Genomic DNA, 16,591 nt, shown 5'->3' with positions numbered 1-16,591 from the left:
AGCTAAGTGCTTGTGCCACACAGCTAAGGGGGAGCTCAACTGCACCCTGTCTCCACAGCTCTAGGGAACAAGGGCCTGTGCCCAGCCAGGCCTCCCATCTTTAACTTGGAAGCTTCCCCTGGGGTCAACCCCGTCTAGGTGCTGGCACAGTGATGGCAGCCCGGGGCTCCTGGGAGCACCAGGGGAGCCTTCTCTCAAAGGGAAGTGGTTGGGTGGCCTCAGGTCCCACCGATGCTCCTGAGGGTTGAGAGGCAGGGTCTCAAGTTGGCACTGGGGGTGCCACCTCCATTTTGTGGATTTGTCCCCTCACAGAATAAAGTCAGCAGAGACCCTTCTTCCTATGTCAAGCTATCTGTAGGCAAGAAGACACACCTGAGCAAGGTAAGACAGCTTGGCGTGCAGCCGAGGACTAAGGAAATGGGCGGGTACCCCAACACTTCCGGGAGAGAAGCAAAAGGGAATTCGCTTACACTGAATGCCTAGTAGGTGCTGGCACACGATAGGCACTTTATATTACTCTGTCTTCAAAATAACCTCACAAGATAGTTTCACAGTTCAAGAATCTGGAGGCCAGAGATCAGTGACTCGCCTAAGGGCTAGAAAGCAGAAGAACTAGGGTTCAAGCTTAGGCAGGCTCTACGCCTATGACCTTTCCCCCACCCCCAGCAGCAAAAGTCCCCCTGGAAGTGAGCTCTAATGCTGGTAGGATTTCAGCCCCTGTGAGATTTCCTGGCAAACTCTCCTTGCCTTTGAGTCTGACTGCCCTGCCCTAGTGCCTCCCACGAGCCGTAGCTTGTGCCATACCTGGGCGGACACAGAGAAGGCTCCCAATGGCACCAGGGGCAGAATGAGAGCAGAGGGTGCCGGTATCCTGCTCTGCCCAACTTGACCCTTCAGCGATCTCTCCCTCTCCTGTCCCCAGACCTGTCGCCACAGCAAGGACCCTGTGTGGAGCCAGGTGTTCTCCTTCTTTGTACGCAACGTGGCCGCTGAACAGCTGCATCTGAAGGTTTGCTTGAAGTTGGGCTCTTGGAACACGGCTAAGAGGCATCTAAGCTAGGAGGGGTAGGGGGCTTGAGCAGGCTGCCCCGGCAGTAAAGTCAGGAGAGGATACTAAGGGCCCACATCTTCGTGAGCCTGGTGACCAAGGTCATTGGGTAGGAGGTTGTGGAAGGACAAACCCTCAAGTCCCTTGGTGTTCCCTGCCAGTCTCTCCAGTTATTACCTAGCACCCAGCGTGGCCTGGGTTGGAATCTACTCAGGACATTAATGATGATGTACTTCTTTAAAAAAAGATCTGTGGGCGAGAGAGATCTTCTTTACACCTGAGCAAACAGAGGCTCAAACGATGACTTGTCCAAGATCTCATGACCAACAAGTAGTAGAACGGGGGTCTCTGGGGAACCTCAGACCTGTCTGGAAGTCCCATCACAGAGCAGCACAGCTCATCAGTCCCTAAAGCCCTGATGGTCCCAGGCATTTGACAGACTTGCCTCATACAGATCATAGTTGCCTCTACCCTGAGTCACTCTCTTGCCCTGACTGAAGGCAGGGACCAGGCCTGGTCCCATTTCCAGTTTTCAGGAAAGGACCAGAGGCCAAAAGAAACACAGAACATACTTACTGAAGTGAACTCAGTCTTGGCTGGAGCCCAGAGAGTAGTCTGGTGAGGGTGGGACTTCGTTATCCTCTTGTTTTGTGACTGGCCCACTGCCCAGGTGCTTGATGATGACCGAGAATGTGCTCTAGGAGTGCTGGAATTCCCCCTGTGCCAGATTCTCCCCCATGCAGACCTTACCCTCGAGCAGCGCTTCCAGCTGGACCACTCAGGCCTGGACAGCCTTATCTCCATGAGGCTGGTGCTTCGGGTAAACCTCTCCCCTTTTCCCCCAGGGGAGGCAGGGGGTGGTCTGCCCCAGCACTAAGTATCTGCACTGTGTCGGGAAGAAGCTAAGAGATGGATTCATATTTTTTATCAATTTCAGAATATTGTCAGCCATTTTCTCTTCAACTATTGCCTCTCCTAATCTTTTAATCCCTCCTTCTACAATTCCTTCTATTATGTTGGACCTTCTCATCATCTCCATGGCTTACCCTGATCTCACCTTCATATTTTCCATCTCTTTATCTCTTGGTGCTACATTCGAATTTCCTCAGACCTGTCTTCCAGACCACTAATTCTTTCTTTGGCTATTGTTTCAAAGGCTATTCTTCATCTTTCACTTTATCTTTTCCAAATCTACAATGTCTTTTCTTTGTTGTGTTTTATTATCTTCTCATGATTCTATCCCATCTTTAATCATTTGAAAATACTTAAAATGTATGTTAATTCTATTATCTGAAGATCTTGGTAGATAAATTTTGATGTCTGTTGTGTCTGCTGATGCTTTTTCATGGTGACTCATTTCTACATTTGGTAACTTGAGTTGCAGGCATATGTTCAGTGTTGCCTTTGTGACCTGGATTGAGGTTGTTCATGTCCAAGGAAGTTCTGCTTTGGCTGCAACCAAGCACCTCAGGAACATTACACACCTGAGTCCACTTTTATGTTAATTTTCAAACTTTGGGTTTCAAAACCCCACGGTAGTATAAATATAAACCCAAAATTTATAGGAGACAGGCTATAAGGTGCCATATTCTCATGAAAGACTTTATTTCCCCCAACCAGAGTACAGGCTGAGATAGATATATTTCTTGTCGTCAATCTTTGCTGGCGGGTGAAATGTTTATTTATCCTAGACTACTTTTTCACTAAAGATATCCCACCTTCATGGGTCCTACTCTGACCCTAGGTCTCTTCTCCAAACCCCTTGGATTCCATGGTTGATAAATGACCCTGGGAAAATTAACCTTTATTTTTCAGTTTTCTCTCTCTCTCTCTCTTCTTTAACCTAGGGATTTTCCTTACTTTCTTGTGAGTTTGACTATGCATTTAGAAGTATGTTTGTTTCATTTTTATTGAGCATTCCTAACAGGAGGTTTTTCAGAATATTTTGATCGCCTTATTGCTGGAAATGGAAGTTCCTAGGAAGAGTCTTAATGACTGATGGGAAAAGGGGAAGGAGAGACACAATGGCTGAGGTTTGAAACTTTGGTGCTACAAGCACAGGGGTGTGTCTGGATAGGAAACACATTTTAGGGAAAGCAATGGTAAATAAGGTGACAGCTAGAAATGACCATATCCAGAAGGCAGGTGGTGATCTATATGAAGGTTAAGGTGAGGGAGTCCTCTGCACCGAGGGGAAGTGCATGCTGTGAGAATTGGCCAGGTCTCCAGCATCCAGTACCAGTGGATAGAGAAAAGGGGATCAGAACTGAGTCTTCATGAAGACTGGTGAGGCAGGAGAAAGGGAAAAGACAGAAGGTCTGGTCAGAGTGAGTCAGAGGCAGAGAGGTTAAGGAAGATATGGTCTAGGGGTAAAAAGATATGGTCTGGGGGTAAAAATCCATTGGATTGGGGAGTCAGAAAGGAACTGAGTTTTGAGAAAACTGTTCCTTCCGGAAAAGAGAAGGAACCATTTCCCAGAGGTAGGTGAGAGCAGAGGGGGAGAGAGTGGTAGTGGTGTGCCCAGCCCATAAACCACCCTGTCATCTGCTTACAGTTCCTGCACTTGGAAGAACGAGAGCTGGGAAGCCCATACACAGGACCTGAAGCCCTAAAGAAAGGCCCTCTGCTCATTAAGAAGGCTGCCACCAACCAGGGCTCCAGAGCCCCACCGCAGGGAGAGGGCCCTGCAGATTTGCCATGCCCTCCAGACCCTGCTTCTGATATCAAGCAAGCCTCCAAAAGTACCACAGCCACCACCAGTGCCACCAAGCCCTCACTTCAAGAGATGGGCCCAGAGCCCAAAGGCAAGGACAGAGCCAGAGGGTTCTGTGCACCCAAGGGGGAGAAGACGAGTGTGTCCACCATCTTCCTAGCTGTCCCAGGCCCCCACTCTCCAGGGCCCATCAAGTCACCCATGAAATGCCCTTCCTCCCTATTCGCACAGCCGCCCAAGAGGCTGGCTCCCAGCATGTCCTCGCTCAACTCCCTGGCCTCTTCCTGCTTTGACCTGACAGATGTCAGCCTCAACACTGAGTACGCACCTCTCTGCTTAATCTTTTCTAAAATGACCTGCATGAAAAATACCTCCCTGGATGGAAAAGTAGATATGAACTTACTTTTCTGTGCAAGTTCTGGTTTTTCACAAAATGGCTTCATAAGAGGCAGCATGGTGAGATAGAAAGAACACAGGCTGGGGGGAGAGAAAGCACGTGTGCATGTGCCAAAAAGTCTCATGTGGCTCTAGCTACACACCAACTATAAAATAGATGTTGGACTTCAGTTGTTAAGGTTCCTTACAGCAGAAGCATACCCTGAATTCTAAAGAGTTATTTATACTGGGATGATATGGAAAGCTTAGAATGTGGAATTATATAAGCAGTGGCTGCCATTTATTAACTGTTGACTCTGGGCTTAGCATGTTATTTAATTTGATCTTCACAATAACCCTACAAGATAGAACTTACTATCATAAAGGTCGAATAACTAACCCAAGGTTCCACAAGAAATCATAGTATAAAGGCAGATTCTGCTCCAGGGTTCTTCCTACTGTGCCATGCTTTTCCTACTGTGAAATAGGATAATTTTACATGAATGCTGGATAGAACTGACTTCCAACTAAAAGGAACCTTACTGAGAATTATTTTATTAACTTACATACTTCTTGGGGGTGCGGGGAGAGGTCAGCACTTGTAATGGCAAGAGAAATGACAAAGCCTTTCTTTACAGAGACGGGGATCTCAGGCATCAGGGGCTGGGTGAGATTCAGCTCACAGTGCGCTATGTGTGTCTGCAGCACTGTCTCAGCGTGCTAATCAACGGCTGCAGGTAAAGGGATGCTAGGGCCAGGAAAGGTTCTTTGAGAGCATCAGGTGACCAAAATCAGAGTGGGGGCACTTGGAGCAGTGGCAGGGGCAGGCAGCCCCAAGGCAGACAAGGTAGACATTTGGAAGGAATGAGGTCTGAAGGCCTGCATGCTGTGCATGCTGTAACAGATCCTCAGTGGTGCTGAGGGGCTCCAGAGCCAAGGGCTTTGCTCAGATACAACCACTGCAAAATTGTCTGGGGTGGTTTGGAGCCAGGACATTTTCTCAAGTGAGAATCTTCAACTTCCTTTAGATGGAATGGTGCTCGGCTCTACACCCAACTTTACAAAATGCATGTTTACAAAACCATGCACCTGATATCCTCTGAATTCTGCAGACTTTTGCTTTTTTTGGTCTAGACTGCAGGGCATTTTTATCCTCAAGGCCATCTAAAGCTGTATGGATAGTACAGCTTTCTCTAAATGAGTACTTTCAGTATTTCAAAACCAGAGGCCTTTTTTCTTTAATGTCTTTGAAACCAAATCAGAAACCTGATGCCCTGTACCAGCAGTGGAGCTGATCCCTACGTCCGTGTCTACTTGTTGCCAGAAAGGAGGTGGGCAAGTCGTAAGAAGACCTCAGTGAAGCGGAAGACCCTGGATCCCCTGTTTGATGAGAGGTAAGTGGCCCAGGTGGCCTACCTAGGGTGCCTCAGCCGCTCGAGTATTTGCTGAGGACCTCCCGTGTACCTGGCAGCTGCCAGATTCTGGGAAGGGCTGGGGTTGAACAGGACTACACAGTCTATGCTTTCATAAAGCTTCTATACTTCAGTGAGAGAAAAGGACTGCCAGGGAAGTTTAGCAAAACAGCTACCCACTTTCTTGTCCATAGGGACTAAAGTGCTCCTGATTATGAAATGTTCCATACTCTTTCTCTTTAAATGAAGCCTCTTTGGCAGTAAAAGGATTTGAATCTGGTCAAATATATTTTCTTTTGATCAAAAATAAACGTACCTTGAACCTAAGGACCTAAAATTTCCTCCAAAGCTCCAGGCTCTTTGGCCTGTCTTCCCACCCGCAACAAAGCACAGGTGGCAGGTAGAACAGATACCCTCCCCTCGCGTGTCCACCCATGTCCTTGGGGACAAACCAGTAGACAGAGTCTAATCACATTTCTTGCTTTTGATGGGTCTGTGGTGGCAAGTCTTAACCTTAATATTCTAATTCTTGATTTCAAGTTGATCACAAGGTATGGAAGTCAGAATCTCATCATTGCTTCCTTTTGCTGTGGGATCCTAAGAGAAGACATTGCTAGCCAGCCTAGGAAGATACATCTAATAATGTTGGTTTCCTCTTATCTTGGTCAATAACTACTCATTTTAAAAAGAGTTGTACTGAGTCCTTTATGGGCCATGTCTAACGACTAATATATTCCTTCAAAAGCTACCTTCTGAGTTCACCGATGCCATGAAAGAGTGGGGGAGAGAGAATATATTCATTCAGTATTTGTTGAACACTCTGCATACCAGGCACCATCCTATATTCTACAGCCACACAGGTGAAAGATGTTGCCTTCAGAGAGCTCCGACACAATTATAAAAGGATGTCAAAATTGTTATGTGGGAACACAGGAGATTGACTTTTGTGACAAACCTAATCTGTTAGTAATTCTCTCTCAAAATTGTAACAGCAAGATATGCCTGGATTATCTACGAGGCAGACTTGGCAATCTCCATCTTAAACGTAAACCTAGAAGTAAGGAGTTCAGAGGTCTCTTGTTGAGTACATGATTCATACCATATACATTATAATTAAAATCTCTAAAGTTAACGACAAGGAGAGAATCTTAAAAACAGCAAAAGAAAAACAAGTAGTTACATTACAGGGAGCCCCGCTATAAGACCATCAGCAGAAACTTTGCAGGCCAGAATGGAGTGGCACAATAGTCAAAGTGCTCAAAGGAAAACACTTCCAACCAAAAATACTCTATCAGGGAAAGTTATCATTCAGAATTGAAGGAGAATTTTCCAGACAAGCAAAAGCTAAAGGAGTTCACCATCACTAAACCAGCTTACAGGAGATTTCTTGAAGCTTCTCTTGTTGTTGAGCACAGGCTCTAGGTGCGCGGGCTTAGTAATTGTGGCGCACAGGTTTTTAGTTGCTCTGCGGCATGTGGGATCTTCCCGGACCAGGGCTCAAACCTGTGTCCCCTGCATTGGCAGGTGGATTCTTAACCACTGTGCCACCAGGGAAGCCCCTAAAATGCATTCACACTAAAGTTACCAACTTAAAATAGACTGTTGGAACTTGTCATATGTAAGCATAATGGTAAGCACAAAGCAAAAACCTATAGTAGGTACACAAATGATAAAGAAAAAGGAACCTAAGCATACCACTAGACATCAAACCACAAAGGGAACAAGAGAAGAAAAAAGGAACAGAGAGGATCTACAAAACAGCCAGTAAAAAATTAATAAAATAGCAATAAGTACATACCTGTCAATAATTACTTTAAATGTAAATGGACTAATTCTCCAATCAAAAGAGAGTGGCTAAGTGGATTTAAAAAAAAAAAACAAGACCCATCTACATGCTGCCTACAAGAGACTCACTTCAGATTGAAAGATGCACACAGACAGAAAGTGAAGGATGGAAAAAGATATTCCACGCAAATAAAAACTGAAAGAAAGCCAGGGTGTTGCTATACTTATATTAGACAAAACAGACTTTAAAACAAAGACTGTAATAAAAGACAAGGGCATTACATAATGATAAAGGGGTCAATCCAACAAGAGGATATAGTATTTGTAAATATTTATGTACCCAACATAAGAGCACCTAAATACATAAAGCAAATATTCACAGACCTAAAGGGAGACATAGACAGCAATAAAATAATAATAGTAGGGTACTTTAATACCCTACTTTCATCAAAGGATAGATCATCCAGACAAATTCAATAAGGAAGCATTAGCTGTATATGACATGTTAGACCAGATGAACTTAACAGATGTACAAAGAACAGTCCATCCCAAAGCAGCAGAATACACATTCTTCTCAAGTGCACATAGAACATTCTCCAGGATAGATCATATACTAGGCCGCCACAAACAAGTCTTAATAAATTTAAGAAGATTGAAATCATATCAAGAAATCAAGAGAAATCAAAAAATATCTTCAGACAAAGAAAATGGAAATGTAACATAACAAAATTTAAGGGATGCAGCAAAAGCAGTTCTAAGAAGGAATTTCATAGCAATAAATGCATATATCATAAACAAGAAAAGTAAGTAAGAAATAAGAAAAATCTCAAATAAACAAACTAACTTTACGCCTCAAGGAATAAGAAAAAGAAGAATAAAGTCCAAAGTCAGCAGAAGGAAGGAAATAAAGTTCAGAATGGAAATAGAGACTAAAAAGACAATAGAAAAAAAATCAATGAAACTTAGAGCTGGTTCTTTGAAAAGATAAACAAAATTGATAAACCTTTAGCTAGACTCACCAAGAAAAAAAGAGGACATAAAAGAGGAAAGAGGAACTGTAAAACTGATACCACAGAAATACAAAGGATAAGAGACTACTATGAATAGTTATATGCCAACAAATTAGATAACCTAGAAGAAAAGGATATATTCCTAAAAAGATACAACCTACCAAGACTGAATAATGAAGAAAAAGAAAATCTGAACAGACTGATTACTAGTAAGAAGTTTGAATCAATAATCAAAAATCTCCCAACAAACAGGTCCAGGACCACACAACTTCACTAGTGAATTCTACCAAATATTCAAAGAAGAATTAACACCAGCCATCCCCAGACTCTTCCAAAATATAGAAAAGGGAACAGTTGCAAAACTCATTTTACAAGACAAGCACTACCCTCAGACAAGGATGCCCACTCTTACCAGGTTTAAACATAGTATTGGAAGTCCTAGCCACAGCAATCAGACAAGGGAAAAAAAAAAAAAGGAATCCAAAGAGAGAAGTAAAACTGTCACTGTTTAAAGATGACATGATGCTTTATAAAGAAAATGCTAAAGATGTCACCAAAAACCTATTAGAACTAATAAATGAATTCAGTAACATTGCAGGATACAAAATTAATATACAGAAATCTGTTGCATTTCTATACACTAACAACAAACTATCAGAGAAATTAAGAAAATCCATTTATAATTGCATCAAAAATAAAATATCTAGGAGTAAATCTAACTGAGGAGGTAAGAGACCTGTGCTCTGAAAACTATAAGACGCTGATGAAAGAAATCGGAGACAACACAAACAGATGGAAAGGTATATCATGCTCATGAATTGGAAGAATTAATAATGTTAAACATTATTATTTCTGAGCTGTCTATTCTGTCCCATTGATCTGTCTCTTTTTATGCCAGAACCATACTGTTTTGATTATTATAACTTTGTAATATAGTTTGATGCCTGGAGGCATCAGGGAGCATGATGCCTCCAGCTTTGTTCATCTTTCTCAAGATTACTTTGGCTCTTTGGTGGTGCCATGCAAATTTTAGGATTGTTTGTTCTATTTCTGTGACAAATGCCATTGGAGTTTTGATTGCATTGAATGTGTAGATTGCTTTTGTCCACACATGTATAGCTGATTAACTTATGGCAAAGGAGCCAAGAATGTATAATGGGGGAAAGCACAGTCTCTTCAATAAGTGGCATTAGGAAAATTGGACAGCCACATGCAACAGAATAAAATTCAACCACTATCTTATACTAGACACAAAAATTAACTCAAAATGGACTAAAGACTTGAAAGTAAGAGCTGAAACTCTGAAACTCTTAGAAGTGAACATAGGTGGGTTAAGCTCATTGACATCAGTCTTGGCAACGGTTTTTTGGATTTGACACCAAAACCAAAGGTGACTAAAGCAAAAATAAACAAGTGAGACTACATGAGACTACATTAAACTAAAAGGCTTCTGAACAGCAAAGGAAACCATCAACAAAATGAAAAGACAACCTACCGAATGGAAGAACATACTTTCAGATAATATATTGGAAAAGTAGTTAATATCCAAAATCTATAAAGAACTCATAGAACTCAATAGCAAAAAAATCAAACAATCTGATTAAAAAATGGGCAGAGGCTCTGAATAGACATTGTTCCAAAGAAGACATACAATTGGTCAGTAGGTATATGAAAAGATGCTCAACATCATTAATCATCAGGGAAATGCAAATCAAAACCACAATGAAATATCACCTCACACCTGTCAGAATGGCTATTATCAAAAAGAAATAACAAGTGTTGGTGAGGATGTGGAGAAAAGGGAACCCTTGGGCACAGCTGGTGGGAACGTAAATTGGGGCAGCTGCTAGACCTTGAGGGCATTATGCTAAGTTAAATAAGGCAGAAAAAGATAATTACTTATGATCTCACTTATATGTGGAATCTAAAAATGCCAAAAACCAACCAAACAACAAAACCCAAGCTTATGGATATAGAGAACATATTGGTGGTTGCCAGAGTGGGCAGTTGGGGTGTGTGTAAAATAGATGACTGGTCAAAAGGTACAAATTTCCAGTTATAAAATGAATATTCATGGAGTTATAATGTACAGCATGGTGACTATAGTTAATAATACTGTATTACATACTTGAAAGTAGCTAGGAGAGTGGATCTTGAAAGTTCTCATCACAAGAAAAAAATTTTTTTGTAACTATGTATGGCGATAGATGTTAATTAGACTGATCATTTCACAACATATCCAAATCACATAATTATGGTAAACATGAAACCAATAATGCTATGTCACTTATATCTCAATTTAGAAAATTAAAAGATATTATGGGATTATATTGAATCATGTGTGTCAAACTTTTCAAAAGTGTGAAGCACTATAGAATTTAAAGAATCTTTCACTCAATTAAAAAAATTTGAAGATTTTTTTTTTTTTAAAACCAGAAATGTAAGGAGTCCAGAGGCATCTTATGAGTACACGACAAAGCTTGTATACTAAGATTCCTCTGCCTTACTCCACAGGCGTAAGTGGGAAAAGACCACTGTTTTCCATGCAATTCCAGCAAACCTAATTATTCAGCACCCTAGCCCTTAGCTGGCACTGTTCAGAGAGAGAAGGGGCAGCCGAAAGAGTGACAACCAGAGTAGAGTCAGAGAAGGAAAGAAGCAAACCCCAAAGCACAATAGTTCAAGGAACTTCTCAGAGAAGCAAACAGCCTCTTGACACTTCCAAGGTTTGTAAATATAACACAGGACAGTGATTATCTATAATAACGATGCACTGAGGATCTGCTGTAAGCCAGTACTGTTCTAGATGCTCTTCTCTGTAGTCTATATCTTCTGTTTTAAAGGTAGGCAAATGGATGAAACACTTGAGATTTTCAGTGAAAATGATTAAAATATATAAATCGCATTTCCTGACTTTTTGCTCCTTAAAGATTTGAATTTTTTGTTCCCTTGGATGAAGTAAAGAAGAGGTCACTAGACATCGCAGTGAAAAACAGTAGGCCACTTGGCTCACACAGAAGGAAGGAGCTAGGAAAAGTAAGTACAAAAGGGACTTTTGTCATTCTTTCCCTCCTGGTGGCTAACTGGAGTTCACTGGTGGAACACACCCTTGCAGAAATTCTGATGGGATCATCTGGCTATTACCAGAACTGACTTCAAGGAAGGTATAGCCTCATTGGGAGGCTTTTTGTTTTGTGTCTTTTTAAAAAATACTCTTGAAACTGAAGTATATAAATTAATATAATAAACCCTATTTTAACAAACTTGAATATCCAAGTTCATCGCTACACAAGTATTTGAACTTCTACTATGGTATTAAGTATTGTTTTGATAAATACAGCATTGTGTGAAGCTTGGATCTCATTATGTCAAGATTTTTGTGGTGAATGGGATTTTACTTAAAGTTAGAAGTAAAGGAAATATAATCCTCAGGAAGATGCCAAGGAGAGACAAAAAAGAATATTTGTACACTCTGTAGTTGTTGTATTTTAATAAACACCTCTTATACTCATTTTTAAAAGCCCACTTCTGTGAAGTAGGTGATGATATCCCCATTTTTACTACTGAGGAAACTATGGTGTCTTGCTTAAAATTCTGGATCAGTTCATGAGTAAAGGCAAGCTGTTCTCTCTAAAACATTCATAAATAAATTCCTGAGGTACAACTGCAAACAGCAATTCACCTCTTCCCAGGACACTGAGGTCAGTGTCAGTACTGTCCTTCTGGAGAGGTTCCGTATTGAAATCCAAAGGAAAAAGAGCTCCTGCTCAGAACTCAAGGAGGCCCTTTTTATGATCAATTTCATTTATCCCAATATGTTTCCATTTAATGCAGTTTTGGGGAAGGGAACTGATTATTTGTGTTTGTTTAGGTACTGATTGACTTATCAAAAGAAGATCTGAATAAGGGCTTCTCACAGTGGTAAGTGAGCCCTTTCATTTGATCAAATTAAATTTGCTACTCAAGACATTGTCTCAGACAGTTGCCCATATTCTCTCTCCAAAGTTCTTCCCTTTTCAGTACATATCAGCTCCTTTGTTTATAAAGGAGACATTATCACCTTAAGGCTTTACTGCCTACAGATTTCACTTACCTAAAGGACCTCTGTAAACCCTAGTCTTAACCCTGGCCAGCCAACTTACAGAGGTGAGTTCTGCTGGTCCCACAGAGGCCCAGGTAGCGTAGATTAGGCCACCTGTCCTGATGTTGCCACAGCACACTCTCAATACTAACACAAGTCCAAACTCAACTATCTTACAGGTATGAGCTGACTCCAGATGGCCAGCCCAGAAGTTGATGATGAACAACAACATCTTTATTTTTTAAATGTGTACATATGTATATTTTGTAACTTAAATCAGAACAGCCATTTGAAAAAAATACATACATACACACACACACACACACACATTCTTGTGTGCAGTATAACTGCATGACTGGATAGTATTAGGAAGAGGTAAACACATGTAAAAGCAAGAACTACTCTTTCTTGATTGGATTTAATTGTTTAAATCCATAAACAAGCAGCGTATTTGTGCCTAACAAATTATCAGGACCTCAGTGGTGAATTTTCACTGACGTAAGACTCGCGTGAATGTATGCACCAAAAGGGTCCTGTCTCAGACACAGAGGGTGAGGGAGGTCTGTTTGTGAAGCAGCTATCAGTATTCCTGGGCAGTGACTGACCAAGGGAGGAGGCTTCTTTTATGGGACTAAAAAGTGATCCACCAAAAAGTGCCAAGAGCTAACTCTATCTAAGCCCTGCTGGCTGCCACCTCTGGTACTTCTCTGCCTGGAGGTTCGTTCATGTATCTGATTTGGAACTAAAATGTACTTTCCTGATGGCAACAATGTTAGTGATAGTACTCCAGTGTGGGATGGCCTGGGACCAAACTCTAGCATTTGGCATTATTTCCATAGGAAAATGCAAGAAAAGTTTCAAACCCAGGTCTACGTCTGCACTCCCATAGAGCACTGGAGGCTGCTGCGGAGTGTCAGTGCCAGAGAACAAGGGGCTTTCTGTATCTCTCTCAGATAGGTTTGGGAATTCTGCTCCACTCTTCTAAGAGAGGGCTGGTTCACCTAAACAACATGTTGAAAGCAAAATATGTAAATTGTATATTTAAACAAGTGCCTCTTCTGCATTTCAGACTTTATAAAACCACATATTCTTGTCCTTTCTCACGCTCCTAGAGCTGTTGTCGAGTCACATCCTCTTCACTTATCTACGCAGGCAGTACCCCCTGCCATCAGTTTCCTCTCCCTACCACTGCCTTCACTGCCACTTTTCTGAAGAATGGTAACATCTTAAAACAAAGTTTTTGTCATTTTACTCTCCCTTATAAATTATTATTTCCTGCTTTCTACAAAATTCAAGCCCACTCCTTGTGTTTCAGACCTAACATAATCAGGTCTCCAGTTTTCTGCTACCTTATTCATGTGCAGATGCTCTGTTCCAGAACAGTCCATATATATCCTGTCTACTAATCCTACTTACCTCTTAGAGGCCTATGTCAAACCCACCTCCTCCATTAAGCCACCCCACACTGACAGGGCCTCTCCCCCCCACCTAGGGCAGCGGTCCCCAACTTTTTTGGCACCAGGGACCGGTTTCGTAGAAGATAATTTTTCCACAGACTGGGGCGGGGAAGGGAATGGTTTAGGGATGATTCAAGCACATTATATTTATTGTGCACTTTATTTCTATTATTATTACACTGTAATATATAATGAAATAATTATACAACTCACCATAATGCAGAATCAGTGGGGCCCTGAGCTTGTTTTCACTTGCCACTCACTGATAGGGTTTTTTGTTGTTGTTGTTGCAAGTGTCAGGTTTATTGTATTCATATTTCTAAATGGATGTTTTTAGACCTTGACCAAAATAGAAAGGGCTGGTTTACATTTAATGCTCCATTTTAAAAAGAAATAGTTAGCAGAAGCACAAATCAGATTGCAGTGGGGTGGAGAATGCATCATAGCTTTACAAAAATAAGAGAGACTACTCTTATCCTGGCCAAGTATTTAAAAACTCAGTCATTGGTAGCAGCAGTCCTTAACATTTTTATACCCTCCTCATTATAATTTCCTCACGTTGTAGAAGAAGCTAAGGGTCACTCTGAAGATATTTTTCACAACAGGCAATTCATAGAAGAGAAATCTGAATGCAGGCTACACATGAAAAGATGCCTTGACTGCACTAAGTAATCAGAGAAATGTACATCTAAACAATAGTGAATTACCATTTTATACCCAACTGATAGGGTTTTGATATGAGTCTGAAAGCAACTGATTTATTATGGTCTCTGTGCAGTCAAACCTCTCTCTAATGATAGTCTGTATTTGCAGCCGCTCCCCAGCACTAGCATCACTGCCTCAGCTCCACTCAGATCATCAGGCATTAGATTCTCATAAGGAGCGCGCAACCTACATCCTTCGCAGTTCACAGTAGGGTTCGCGCTCCTATGAGAATCTAATGCTGCCGCTGATCTGACAGGAGGTGGAGCTCATGTGGTAATGCGAGCGATGGGGAGCAGCTGTAAATACAGATGAAGCTTCGCTCGCTCACCTGCCGCTTACCTCCTGCTGTGCAGCCCACCTCCTGCTGTGCAGCCCGGTTTCTCACATGCCACGGACCAGTATCGGTCCGTGGCCCGGGGGATGGGGACCCCTGATCTAGGGCATCTACTATCAACACTGTACATTTTTCATTTTAGCAAATCCCTGCCATGTAACATTTAATTTTTAAAAATGTTTATTAAATATCTACTAAGGTCATATGCTAATCAACTACCTGTACTGTGACTGGTATTTAATGTTTCTGTTTACTCTCCAATTGACCTAGAAGCTACTTGAATTGATTTTCACCCCCATCATCCAAGGCTATGCTAAGTACGTGGCCGATGTGTAATAAAATTTGTTTCTGCTGTTTTGAGTGACAAATTCTCATAATAAAATGGGACAAGTGATGCCTGTCCTATCTACCTCACAGTGGCATTGTAATGTTCACTAAACAGACAAGTTGCTTGAAAATGATAAAGTGCCAGAGGAGTAGAGGGAATGTATCATATATCACGTCCTGAATATCAGCAACCCTAAAACAACTACTGCAAGATGGCAGACAAAGCAGACAAGTGAAAACCTATCCGTCCTCTTCCAAACACACAGAAAACCTCGTTAAACCATGAACGACATTTATTTTAAACATGGTTGATTAAAAAGTAACACAGGTAGGGCTTCCCTGGTGGTGCAGTGGTTGGGGGGTCCGCCTGCCGATGCGGGGGACGTGGGTTCGTGCCCCGGTCCGGGAAGATCCCACATGCTGCAGAGCGGCTGGGCCCGTGAGCCATGGCCGCTGAGCCTGCATGTCCGGAGACCGTGCTCCGCAACAGGAGAGGCCACAACAGTGAGAGGCCCGCGTACGGCAAAAAAAAAAAAAAAAAAAAAAAAAGTAACACAGGTAAAGTTCTGGTGATGATCCAAAGAGAAAATCTACAGCAGGGTATAGGAGTTGAAGGGGGTGTTTTGAAGAGAACCAGAATTTTAGCACACACCAGAGAGAAGGCAAAGCTACTATGTAAGGCACAGGAGCCTGAAAAGTTTTGTCATCAGAAAATGCCTTTGCTGCCAATGAGGACAAGCAGTTGGTTGTCAGCAGTGGGTGGAAACAATCACCTACTCTCTCCTACAGGACCACGGGGTCTGAAATTACACACAGTTGACTTGGTGTGGAAACCTCCACACCTGGAAACTAATGTGAAAATTGGTTTAGAACCTGCAACCATGTGAAGCCCTGACAGAGGCAACCACAAAACTAGCCCTTAGGGTTGTCATGCCCACCTAGGGCACATGCTGGACCACTGTAGCAGATAATTCCCACTAAAGGGAAGCTCACAGGCAAAAATTATAAAAACAAAAACAATTTTAAATATATGAAGCACATGGGAATACCAACTGAAAAATGGCCACTAGATGTATTTCAGCAAGAAGGAAAATGTAACATTAAGGCAGAAGTGGCATGTGAGAAACAATGGAGAGCAAAGAAATCTGTAAAATGTGTTGGTAAACCTACGTAAGTCTTGATTGTTTAAGAAATATAAAGTAAGCAAGCAACCAAAAATGTTTGTAAAAACTGGGTTCAAAAAGCCTGTGGCACTGAAATGCTAGTACTGACATCTAAGAAGGACCATGAAGCTGGTTCAGAGGAATGTTAAAGTCCTTATTTAAGAAATTAAAGATAGTTTTC

General features: G+C 41.9%; 1 protein-coding gene across 1 annotated transcript in view; it reads left to right on the top strand.

Moving 5' to 3' along the window:
• Window positions 1–12,640, top strand: part of ESYT3 (extended synaptotagmin 3) — a gene marked incomplete at both ends in the record, with an annotated part of 56,797 nt that extends 44,157 nt beyond the window's left edge. Inside the window, 9 exons of the mRNA XM_082840302.1 lie at window positions 313–381; window positions 923–1,009; window positions 1,719–1,868; window positions 3,603–4,081; window positions 4,775–4,873; window positions 5,399–5,530; window positions 11,274–11,379; window positions 12,215–12,264; window positions 12,604–12,640. Of these exons, the coding sequence (XP_082696428.1) occupies window positions 313–381; window positions 923–1,009; window positions 1,719–1,868; window positions 3,603–4,081; window positions 4,775–4,873; window positions 5,399–5,530; window positions 11,274–11,379; window positions 12,215–12,264; window positions 12,604–12,640 (1,209 nt within the window). The remainder of the gene's footprint in view (window positions 1–312; window positions 382–922; window positions 1,010–1,718; window positions 1,869–3,602; window positions 4,082–4,774; window positions 4,874–5,398; window positions 5,531–11,273; window positions 11,380–12,214; window positions 12,265–12,603) is intronic.
• Between the last annotated feature and the right edge of the window lie 3,951 nt (window positions 12,641–16,591).

The sequence above is a fragment of the Leucopleurus acutus genome (assembly GCF_964270905.1).
Source record: "Leucopleurus acutus genome assembly, chromosome: 5".
In the NCBI taxonomy this organism is placed as follows: Eukaryota; Metazoa; Chordata; class Mammalia; order Artiodactyla; family Delphinidae; genus Leucopleurus; species Leucopleurus acutus.
This window is presented reverse-complemented; position numbering and strand designations above follow the sequence as displayed.